This window comes from Engystomops pustulosus, chromosome 1 (genome assembly GCF_040894005.1).
Source record: "Engystomops pustulosus chromosome 1, aEngPut4.maternal, whole genome shotgun sequence".
Classification (NCBI taxonomy): Eukaryota; Metazoa; Chordata; class Amphibia; order Anura; family Leptodactylidae; genus Engystomops; species Engystomops pustulosus.
Window position 1 is genome coordinate 114,619,459 of NC_092411.1, and position 13,223 is coordinate 114,632,681.

A 13,223-nucleotide genomic window follows, 5' to 3' on the forward strand; every position below is an offset into this window, starting at 1 on the left:
CCACAGGGTATAAAGTAGCATAGGACGGGCCGCCCAGACCATTATATACTGCTGTAATGTGGAGCACAGGTGTTAAGAGAAGGCATGGATGCCTTATCGGACTCACACCTAGGTAAGTACAAAAGTTTATTATTTTAATTATTGCCCACCCACAGTCCTCATATAGGTTGATATGGGACAGCCGGCACAGGCGCGCCTTAGAGAGCGGGGACGCGCGCGGCCTGGCAGATCGGGAAGCGGCCTCGTGGACAGGTGAGTCTGGGTCCGGGGATGAGGTAGCCACATCCCCACGGAGAGGAACAGGGGTGTGCTCGCAATGCGTGACATGGATCCCAAGGTCACCCGAGACAGTACCCCCCCTTTAGCAATCTCCCTCTTCTTTGGCCTTCTACCAAAGCACCTCTGGAGGAGAGCAGGTGCAACAGTGCGGAGGAACTGGCACCTTACCAGCAAGATCTGAAGAGGTCAGGACGGGTGGCAGTGAAGAAGTGCCGCTCGGGTGGAATTCTGATCCCCAAGTCAGGAGCTCACCATTCTTCCAGTTGAGGACCGGAGCATGGAGTTGCAGCCATGGAAGACCCAGGAGAAGAGATGAGGTGGAGCGAGGCAGGACATAGAAGAAGAGCCTCTCTTTGTGGTGAGTTCCAACCTGGAGAATAACTGGCTTGGTGTGGTACCGGACCGGACCTGTCAAGATCTGGATGAAGGATTCTCAAGATGAACCACTGGAATGTGATGCTGGGAGACCAGAGCAGCACCCACAAAAGTCCCCACAGAACCAAGAATTCTGAGATTTGCAGTTGAGCTCTGTTACCGACACTGAGGAGTATGGGAACTCTTAGGCGTGGAGGCACAGTATTCACACCTAGGGATGTCTGTCCCAGGACCCCAAGGTGATGGTGTCTCCCAGACATGGGAGGACGGACAGGACAAACCCCGATGAGATGCTGGGGACTGGCACAGTATAGGCAGAGGTTCTCTTGGAGACCTCTGAAATGCTCCTCGATGGTGAGACAGGCACTGTCAACTTGCATAGACTCCAATTCAGACTGTGCAGCTGGAGACTGGAGCGGCTTTTGGAACATCGGAGACTGGAGCTGCTTTTGGAATACCGGAGTCTGGAGCTGCTTTTGGAACATCAGGGTCTGGAGTGGCTTTTGGAAAACCCGAGCCAGGCGTGGAATCTGGACTTGAGGTTGCTCATTGAGCAATTCTTCAGCACACTCTGTGAAACGCACGTGTATCCGAGACCACTCAGAGTAGGCGGCAGATCACGGGCAGCCGTGCATCTTTAACCTGGGAAGACAGTCCTTTCTTGAAAACTGCTGTCAAGGCTGCATCATTCCAGGAGAGCTCAGAAGCTATGGTGCGGAACTTGACAGCATATTCGCCCATGGATGAGTTTCGCAGGTTCAACAGCGCCATCTCAGCTGAGGCTCGTGCAGGCTCCTCGAACATGGACCGGAGTTCAGCCAGGAATATAGCAAGGGTGGCCGTGACTGGATTGCCTCTGTCCCACAAAGAAGCAGCCTAAACCAGGGCCTCAACGGAGAGCAAACAGAGGAGAAACGCAACCTTAGAGCGTTCGGTGATGAACTGGGAAGGCATTAGTTCGATGTGCCATGACCTACTGTAAGGCACTATTATGCTTTTAATTCAATAAAATCTTGTTGAAACTAAAAATTGTAGGAAGCGTAGGAAGATTGTTACCCCTTTAAGTATTTTACAGAACAACAAAAATGAAGATTTGATTTGAAATTTACTTATTTTGTCATTAATATGTTCATTTAGCTCCAAAATTTACCCACTTAAGCCACATAAAAGTGGAAAATGAATCTACGTATATATTGTGCAGTTTCTTCTGAGTAAAAGGACACCCCAAAGTGGATGTAACTTACTGTCTGGGCACATGGCAGAGCACAGAATGTGTACCACTTTGCTTTTGTAGGGCACATTTTGATAGAATAGTTTTCAGGTGCCATGACATGCTTGCAGAGCCCCTGAGACCGCATTCACACGTGGGGTTTTGGTTGCGTTTTGAAACGAAATCCAGAGACTCCACCTGCGATCACATGATGAGTTAAGATTGCATTTCCTTCACGTTAAGTTTATTTCACCATGTGATCATGGGTGGAGCCTTTGGATTGTGTTTCAAAACACAAAATCAAAACGCAACGTGTGAAAGCAGCCTCAGGTACTACATACCCTTATCTCAGAGAATTAATCCATTTTGTGAACTTTTTATCAAGTCGTAGAGGGGGCATTTGAACCCTTAGCCACTAATGGCCTTTTTCAATTTTACTTTCTGTTTATCACTTTCCACTTTCAAAAAGACATATTTTTCAATGTACAGAGCTTTATGAGTATTTTCTGCGTAACAAATTGTATTTCTTAGTGAAGTGGGAAAAAAATATAAAAAATCCTATAAAATTGTAAAAAAGGCACTGCATTTACACCATTTTCATGTGAGTTTAGTGTTTCTGACTTTCACTGTGTGCTGCAAATGACATCTCTAATATATTTTTTGGGTGGTACAATCACAGAGATACCAAGTTTATATAAATTTTATTAGGTGTTAATAGATTTTTAACAAAAATTAAATTAATTATTAATTTGTCCATATTCTGAGGGCAATAACCTTCTTATACTTAGGTGTACCTAGATGGGTAAGGTGTGATATATTTCAGGGATGAGCTGATGTTTCAATAGTTTTTATTGGTTTTAACAGTACAAAAGGGTAAGTACATAGTAATGAACAGCTACCAGCATACATCTTAGGTCATGCAAGTCAGATATCCGACGCCACTTGTTCTCATATTAAAACTGTATACATTTACTGTTTATCTGTAAAGGTTTTGCGTTTAGTTTAGCTGACGTTTTCTACCATATTGGGTACTGTGGACCCGTTGATCACTTTTTATTCAAATTTTTATGTGTTGAACAACAGAAAAAAATGTGTAGATTCAGACATTTGGGTACATTTTTGTGTTACGCAATTTACAGCTCGGAATAAATGCTTTTATTCTTTTTTAGATTGGGAATTTTGGGACACAGTGATACCTAATATGTTGTTTTTTTCACTTTATTCCACTTTTTTAATTAGCTATTTATTATGTGTTGGGGACTTTTTGTAATAATTTAAAAAAAAATTCCATTTGTACTGCAATGGTACATTAGCAAGTTTTCATCTCACCACTTGTTCATACTAATGCACTGCAATAACCATGTATAAGTGCATTCATTAGTAATGTCAGCCTAGGCAGATTACTCGGTCCTGCCAAAAGAAGGGGATCGAGCAGTCTTATGCCGTGGACAGACCAGGGACCTATATTAGTTCCGCGGCTGTACAGAGGAGCAGACAGCACCTAGTAATCATATTGTGGGGTTCCATTAGGAGGAGGAAGGAACCCCCTCCCTCACCAGGTATGTAGATCCCGCAATCAAAGCACTGACAACGAGATCTTACAGTCTGGATAGAATGTCATTCTGATCCTAACTGTCAGAGAATGGGCCCGTCTGTTATATGCCTTGTCACTGCTCGTCCCGTGCAGAACTAACCCGTTGGCCTAGCCTGAGGCCCCTTAGCGAAACCTATATGTGGAGTCACTAAGGGGTTAAAGTATATTTTCCTGTAACATCACTATATTATTAAAGCGGTTGTCATATATGATTTTTCCATACACGAATCAACAATTTTTATTATGAATGTTATTGTTAATTTGCTGTAATGTTATTACACTTGTGCCCAGAAGGTGGCGCTATTGTAGCATCACACACATTGCTGATTTAGAAAGCAAATAGAGTGGCTCATTATACTATTGTATAAAGTCCTACCAGGCTGCCCTCCATACATTCTGTATACAAAGGCTAGGTTTTACCTGTTGACATGAATTAACAACTGTTAAAATAGTATTAAAGAAAGTTTTTGTTTTGTTTTTGGCTCAATGTAACAAAATGAACCCATAAGAATGAGAAAACTTCTTGCAAAAGCATTGCAAATTCCACCTCTGCAAGTAACAGAACATTTATCATCCAACTTGCCAGGTTCCACTGTGCCGTGAGATGAAAGAATTTTACTTTCCGCCATGTCAAATATAGTTTACATGGTGAAGAGGAAAGATCTATAAATCTATAATATAGAACAAGCATTTATTGGGAAAAACCGGCAGGCGTTTCTGTAAATTCCCTTTTCACATGGTTATTATTATGTATGAGGACATTACTACAAAATCTTTGGACGGCAATATGTATCGGTGACTGAAAAGTATTTAGAAGCTGGCACCTAAGGGTAACACATAGACGCCTGACATACTCCTGGTGTGGACTCCATATCATGGACAGTCAGCAGTTTCTGCATTAATCTCCATTTGGAGGAGGTTTAAATGAAGGGCCTTAACCTGTGCTTATATTGGTTATGTACCTTGCCACTATATTAAGGAGGTTTTCCCAACGTTAATTACTGTACACGCATTGGCATCTAATGCCACCCAGGTCACTGCGTGGATCAATAGGTAAGCACCTTACGTATTTCATCTATATGCATATTGCACATGGTATCAGTCAGCATGACATTGATGCAGAAAAATAGAGTTTCATTTGTCTGTGTGTTCAGGAGCCATTAGGTGCTGTTATTAACCAATAATATATAGTTAACTAATAATTTACGCGAAAACATTAACTAGTGCTGCAAAATAATGTATGAATAAGTAGTTTTTTTTTTACCACGACTGATCATTATGGCAGAAGGTCAGATTAGTGCAGGATCAGGAGTTAGTCCAACAATTTCCAAAGGTCCTGTCACTTTTCAGCAGTGTCATTAACACCTGTCAGGAGGTCATATTGAGGAGAGTCTGGGAACGGGTCCCCCCACAAATGTCCTAAAGAAAGGATCCCAGCAGTTTTCTCATACATTGTTTAGACAAGACCACCTCAGATCTACAAATGGACTGATCAAAGGTTGTGGCATGTCTAGAATGCATTATTCAGCCATGTCACAGAGTGAAAGGACTTTCACCAATGTCTTGAAATTCAAAAAGGGTTAGTCAGACCTGTCAGAAGGTCACATTGGCATAGATTTTAAAGCTTAAACACATCCAACATTAAAGTGTATCATCACTTTTACTAACTCATCTTTAAAGCACATGAGAGGATTTAAAATACAGACACTGTCAGATTCCCTAACAGAGGTTGGTAAAGTTTGCCCCTGGTTGTGGTATATATGGAGCAAGTCATGACGATTATGTCGGATTACAGCCAGAAACAGAAGATTACTGCACTACATGACTTAAGTGGTAACTAAAAGTCTCTCCAAATGATAACAGGCTTTACAGTTACATGTTTGACAATGGCACAGACTCATTCGGTAGCATTTCACCACTTCTTGAGTAATTGGTTAATGAATATATTAGTTTCTGTATATGAAATGGCCAGGAGTTGCTGCATGTCCCACGGCTGTCCTGTGTTAATGAACGCTGAATTCAAGTGGTCAGGCAGCAGTGGTCGTCTCTAAAGACAACTATCTTGTTTCTAAGAGACAACATGGCTACATTTTTGGTAAATTATCTTCACACAGGTAATTTTTTTAATAACAAGCTATTGAAGAAACTTATATATATGGCATATGAATTAAATTTAATGTGAATGCTCATATAGGAATACCCCCTAAAGTCTTTTCCCTGTATTTGGCCTTTCACTAGTCGTGGATTACCTCAGGGCAGTAATCTAGGATTACAACAGTCTAGAGATTGCTGCCATATATACAGTCTCCCAGGTCTTTGATCCACCAGTCTCTGATGCCTTACCTGTGGCAAATTCATTCTAACACAACTTTATTTTTTACAGGATCAATAAAGTTGTATTGTATCGTAACACAGTGACTCATAGCAACATTTCATAGACATGGTTTCACATTAGTTTCATGTATTTTTATCTGCTGTAACATGTTCTGACTATATATTAATGTGCTACCCAGCCAACTCCACCAGGAAGGTCTCAGAACCACTATTTATTCCACACTGTGCATTCCATTTGATGTCTTTTTTCAGCTAGAAATCAATATTTCGATTTTACTTCATGAGTCAAGCAGTGCATTGGTGACTTTTTATGTCAACAGCAAAAGCTCCCACTCTTTTTTTGTGCTGTTTTTATCAGAGGCTTAATCCCATTGCCCTGTAGAGCTTGTAATTCTCGGCTGATGCCAAGACTCAGGAGTCACTAAACGCTTGCACAAAAACAGAAATTCATATTTATCTCAAGCCCTTACAACCCTTCCCAGCCATGCTATGTAAGAGGACTTACCAATGCCACAGGATGTACATGTGTCAGGCTCGCTTCCATTGCATGCAAGACAAGTATGATGACATAAATGACATTGCCCGTTCAATTCATATTTGCCGACAGGGCAGGTTAATACACACTGTCCATCATCCAAGAACCTGCGACAAGTAAAATGGAAATGGGAGAAAAATAGGTTATTTATACCACCTCCAGGACAATTACTTAGTAATGTTTATATATCTATCTATTTAGTATCCAAAAAAAGCAATAGCAATGACTCCAAAAGTTAGAGAAATTCAGCGGATTTGTTCCATATTAACAGCAATTTTTCGGCTCCAGTGGTGATCCTTTTTAGAGCTTAAGCTCACCACTGGAGCTGAAAAATATTGCAGCTGGTATGGAATAAATCCACTGAATTTCTCTTCTTCTGACTTTTGGTGTATTGTTATTGGAGGAACCTATTGGAGGGCCTACTGCTGGCCCTAGATAGTGTTCAACCACCATCTTTAATAATTATGTTGCTTGGATTTTGACTGTCTATCTATCTATCTATTCATCCATTAATCCAGGTTATTCAGATTGCCTCATTCCATGGCAAAATCAGAAATGTCCCCCCCCCCCCTCTTTTCGCATAACAGCAACATAATTCTGTTATTTTAACTTTAACTATATGTTGATATCTCTACCTTCTCAGGTAGATGTGGGACTTCCTTCTTTTTTCCCCTGGTTCCCCTGAGTTGTACTGAGAGATGTAAGGGAGAATCGTACCTGTTGGCTGTGCTATACATACATAAGATATAAGTGAGGCTGGTTTGTGCTAATTCAAGTAGGTGACCTCCTTGATGTCCCTTTACTTCAGTGGACAATAAATGGTGGTAAATTTCACAGATTTTTCTTGACATTATTTTTTGACTAGGTGTTGTTAAAAAGTATAGGGGGATTTACAACCACGTTGTCTGGGATAAATCCCCCCTTGACTTATAAACAGGATTACAGTAAATAGATTTCTGGTGCCCTGGGACAATCTGCAATTCAATGTATGTCATTGATATATCTTATGATGATTCTTTATTCATTTATATTGATTTGTATAAATATTTTTTTTATTAAATAGTGACCAGAAAGGACATAAACACCATTTACTGTACATTAGTATAGGGTGCACTCCTCCTTACACAAGAAACTGTAGCACTGCTATTGGCGCTGAGGGAAAATACAGTGTATAGCTTATGCATTACTGCTTTGTCTTGGCAATATAACCAGACCAGGTGAAACTTCCACTTGGAAGAACTTACATGTCATTGAGTTACATGAATATACTGCTTTATATGTGCACCTAAAGGGGCATGTTAGTGCTAAGTCTGAGTTTGCGCCACATTTATTACTGACATATGCCACAATAATGCCCACTTCCAGAGCAGTGCAGGGTGCACTAGATTCTTGAACACCATGTGACAGGCGCACCCTACACACTCCACAGGCAAACTGCACATAGTACAGACTGCGCTAGTTTTGATAAATGTGGCACATTATGTTCTTTCTATATGACATTAAGCCATCCTGCTGCAGACAACAGGCCTTCCAGTAGAGAGAAGTTTGGAGATAGGAAGCAGAAAGGGAGTCTTCCTACTTGCTACCCTCCTAATGTAAGCCCCCCTAATATAAGCTCCTAATGCTACAGAAGATGAAGATTTAACTAAATTAATTAGAGGTTTTTGTGCTAAGAAAGTTATTCTGAAGAAGAAATTATTCCTGAACTACAACATACTATTAGAACTGTTAGCTGTAACCTTCAGCTTTAGTATTCTGTATTCATAGGCAGCCTGCAAACTAAACAGTGTAAAATCATCCATCATCTACAGGAAAAATCCTCTACGGTCAGGGACACATATTGCAGAATCGCTGTGGAATGACTGCAGGATGCCGCTTTGTTTGTGGTGAGGGGCAGAGTACAAGTTTTGCATTGAAAAGGTTGAATTCTACAATTAGAATCCTCCGCAATAATAACCATGATTTTAAAATTGTAGCCTAAATATATTTATACTGCTGATTCTTCTGCACAAAGTGAAAGAGATTTGTATAACACCGGTGATTCCACCATGTGTGCCTCAGACTGGGCTACAGTGCTTTTTGGCATCATTGAAGATTGCAGTCTACCTGGAAACACCAGTAGATCTCAAAACTACAGCTGCATGAACTGGGTTATGCATGTCCATTTTCCTTGGAGAGAAGTGGTTCCTTAAAGGGGTATTCCCATTTAGGCAAATTAATATTATTATTTGTATATGAAAAATTATACAATTTTCAAATATACTCTGTATCAATTCCTTATGATTTTCAGGATCTCTGCTTGCTGTCCTTCTATATGTATTTCCGGTGTATAGAAATCTGACCATGGTTACACAAGTGTACAGCTCTGTGTGTTATAATGAGCAGTGCACCTGTGTGACCATGGTCAGATTTCTGCCCAATGGAAGTAAACAATAAAGGTTTCTAAAAAAAATAACAGCAAGCAGAAATCTAGCAAACTGTGAGGAATTGATAGAGAAATTATATTGGGAAATTGTCTTATTTTTCATTATACAAACAATAACATTTATTTGCTCAAATGGAAATACCCCTTTAACTGCAGGACCACAACCCGAGTGTGGACTGTGTCTGATAAAATCTGATGCTAGCTATATCCCCTGCCAGTTTTTGTGAAGAGAAGTTTCTGATCATGCTATGTAACATGCTTACATGACCTAGTCCATCAAAACCAAAGATATTTCAGAGTATTCCTAATCTCAACTCAACATTATCAGCAGCACAAATTCCAGCAGAGTCAACGCTCCTATATCTTAAATGGAGCTTGAACATCACATTCTGTTCAGTTACTTAGAAAAACCTAATTTCTGTTCCACTCCTTGGAACACGAACGCCCAGTCATAGACCCCATTTCATTACCCAGACAACCCTTGTAAAATAAAAACAAAAAACGGAAAAGACTGTGAAATTGATTCTTCCTAGCTCCGGGTAGCTACTGTTTTTTTTGTGGTTGATCCTGTATTCCTAGCAGACTCTTGAAGTATTTGTAAGAAGCCAGGTTATATATGGGCACATACATTAACAAGGAAAAAATGTCATGTAGGTACAGAATGTTTATTTGTTTCGTTCTCATAGCGGCTGGGAAACTTGGGCCCAGGGATTCTGTGGTTAGGGACCAGCTTTGATCAAAATGACTGGCACCTTTCTGAAAAAGCACGTGTCTGGAAGCAAGAACAAGGGCTCTTGCTCATGGTTTAGGGAATGTTATTGAATCTGAGTGGAAGAAAATCCCAGCTAATGAAGAGACACATTTTTTTTTACAAATTTACAAGCTCCTTGATGGAGCTGTGATTAATGAACCATAAAGGAAAGGAAAAAAAACCACACGAGGTTATGATATTGAAATATATCCGGAGAAATGTTATACATTGCTAACATAGTAATAGTATTTGTGAAAACTATTGGGCAACATTTGATTAAGAGTTGTTATGATGCAAACATTAAATACCTAATTCCCCCAAATACCAAACTGTGACTGTTTATTTTTTTTTTAATCAAAATTGGAACAAGTTATTTTTTTTTATTTATATTTTTTTCATAATTAACCCCTTTGTGCACCACAAAGTACTATAACATCTTGGTGCTGTAGGGTTGTATGGAGAAACCTTACAGTCTCAGTACTTGCACCGATGGCAGCAGTTAACCTTTTCAAACAGGGCACCTAACAGCACTACTGGGCACTGGCATTTTAAATGGCCGATCAGCCATATACTGACGGTCCCCTACTTAAGAACACCCGACTTACAGATGACCCCTAGTTACAAACAGACCTATGGATGTTGGTAAGTTACTGCACTTCAGCCCTAGGCTACTATAAGCAGCTATAAAAGTTATCAAAGATGTCTGCAATGAAGTTTTATTGTTAATAAAATCCAACAATCCAACAATGTTGACAATCCAACATTTTTAAAATCCAATTGTCACAAAGACCAAAAAAGATTTGGCTGGGGTTACAATGATAAAATATACAGTTACGACTTACATACAAATTCAACTTAAGAACAAACCTACAGAACCTATCTTGTACATAACCTGGGGACTGGCTGTAGTAGTGTTGCAGTATATAATAATAATTTTAACATTGTTTTTAAAAAACATAAAAAAAAAAATTTAGTGATTCAAATCACCCCCCTTTTGCTAGAACACATCTACAAAAAAACGCTCATATAGGTCTCAAATGTATATCAATGAAAAAATCAGCTTGTTCCACAAAAAAAGTGACAACTTACCGATTTTGTATGTCATAGTAGGAAAAAGCTGTTTTGCTCAGAATTTTGGAAAATTGCAATTTTTATTTGAACACAAGATATAGTTTTTTTTTACTAAAAAAACTAAAAATTTGTTATCGCCCTGATGGCACTGACCCAAAGAATTAAAAGGTGGTATTTGGAGCATACGATGAAAGCCATAAAAGCAGAGCCCAAAAGAAAGTGCTGCAAATGTTTGTTTCCTTTTAGTCAATTTCATCGCACATGGAATTTTTTTTCCAGATTTCCAGTGCATTGCAAGGGATACTAAATGGCTCCACCAAAAAGTACAATTTGTCGTACAGACAACAAGCCCTCATATTTCTTTCTACGAATAGAAGAATAAAAAAGTTATGGTTTTTGGGACGAGGGAAGTAAAAAAGAGAAACGCAAAAACAAAAAAGGGCTGAGTCCTGAAAGAGTTAAGGTACATTTGAGTAATTACATTTATTCCCCTCTTTATGATAAAATATTCACATGGGTTGGCATTTTATGTATTTAAGACCAAAACTTGGAATTATGTAATGTAATGTCATGTAATCAATTAATGCACCTTATATGTCTAGAACTATTTACTTCTCATTAAAAGTGTAAATTCCACATAGTCTTAGGCTGTCATTGATAATAGGGTACTATCGGTTGATAATTGTAATAGGGTACTATTGGTCAAAAACCAAGGGACCCATATCCTCTTATAAAGTTAATGATTATTATGGATTATGGGGCATTAGTGAAAGGGTCGGTGAAAACTGAATGAAGATCACACGATGGACCAAGAAAAGTCAGTAAAGTCAGTGATGTGTGATCTTAACTCATTTTAAGTTTGCTATAGAGTCTCATGTTTTTTTTTGGGCTGCAGACTTATTCCTTATTGCCTATATCTTTTGTCCTTTTTAAATAGTTACCCCATTCTATGACTTGCAAGGCTACATTCACATTTCTCTTATTGTATACACTCAGCATATACCCGACATACATAAGCTGAGCAAATACATATTCAAATACTGGCAGATAGAGGCATCCTTTTTGCCTCTGTCTGGTAAGTACAGTTAGGGCCAGAAATATTTGGACAGTGACACAATTTTTGTGAGTTGGGCTCTGCATGCCACCACATTGGATTTGAAATGAAACCTCTACAACAGAATTCAAGTGCAGATTGTAACGTTTAATTTGAAGGCTTGAACAAAAATATCTGATAGAAAATGTAGGTGCCAGATATAGGGCCACATTTATTAAACTCACCCAAGTTTCTGATGTATTCTGCACATAAATACAGTCCCCTACTTAAAAACACCCTACTTACAGACGCTTATGACAACCCAACATTTTTAAAATCCAATTGTCACAGAGAGCCAAAATCTCTTGTTTGTTACAAATATAAAACATACAGTTCTGACTTACATACAAATTCAACCTAAGAACAAATCTACAGAAGCAATCTTATACGTTTCTCGGGGACTGCCTCTACATGTGCAAAGTGCTTGCACATGAAATTATGAAGTGTTTGCGCCAGTTTTGTGTTGTGGCTGCACTGCGTATACTACGACACAAAAATCTGCACCTAAATGGGCGTTCTGGTGCCAATTTGGGCAATGTGCCACATTTATTACTGTGACATAACAGAAAAGTGGTTCACACCAATAACACTGAGTGTACCAAAAAAGACCTGATGGACTCAGTTTAAGCACAATTGGCAGGGTGCACCAGATTAATGAAGATGTTGCACCAGTAATCATCAGATAATACAGAATATTTGATGATCTGACAACTATCAGATTCAGCTAAAGCCAGTAACCTTGTAATTTTTGCTCCCTTTATCTTGAGCCACAATCTTCCCTTCATATATCTCTGACATACTGTATATGTATAAGATACTTCTTTCCATCCCATTTCCTCCTGCTTAACGATGTATACACTCAATAAGGCCGTTGGGCACCCCTCCTCTGACCTCCACTGAGTGTAAGCCCATTGATGTCACTGTCTCTATACTTATGTACAGTTATATGACTGGGATAACACCCTGAACATAGGCAGCAGCCAATCACTGGCTGTTGCCGATGTTCACTCCTCCTCTAACTGAAGAGGGGAGAAACAGGAAGACATATCCAAATGTATCAGCAAACAGTGGGATATGCCTTGGCCTACATTGTAAGGAATTCTTTACCGTATCTTTATAGTGGACGTCATATGAACCCAGCCTAAGACCTCTTGTACATGACTGTGTGCTCTTTTTGGAGGCACAAACAATGGACTTTGTGCAGTTGTTTGTAGCTGGGTGAGCTCCCACTGAAAATGACCAGTCAGCACATTCATGGTGCATGCGCTGCACCTCACCGCACCAACGTGCACAAAAGAAATCTATGGGGGGTCCAGATGTAGTCGCCATTTGTGGGCCTAGCTCACGGCCCCATAATATGGTCGTGTGCATCTGGAAGCCTTATTTTATTCTTAACTGCTGCCCTCCTTTGCTGGTCATTAGCTATGGTAAGATGACTTTAGCAGCTGCGTTGAGGTGGACAATAGTGTTTTTGTGGGATGGCTGAAGTGTAGCTGTGGACTTACTCTCATGTTACATATTAAAAAAGAGATGTAAAAGCCCAAATATACCTAGTC

General features: G+C 39.6%; 1 protein-coding gene across 1 annotated transcript in view; it reads right to left on the reverse strand.

Annotated features, from left to right (window-relative positions):
- The window catches only part of PCSK5 (proprotein convertase subtilisin/kexin type 5), a 254,780-nt gene that overhangs the window by 37,948 nt on the left and 203,609 nt on the right, over positions 1–13,223 (reverse strand). The window contains exon 22 of the mRNA XM_072150928.1: positions 6,298–6,434. Coding sequence (XP_072007029.1) covers positions 6,298–6,434 — 137 coding nt within the window. The remainder of the gene's footprint in view (positions 1–6,297; positions 6,435–13,223) is intronic.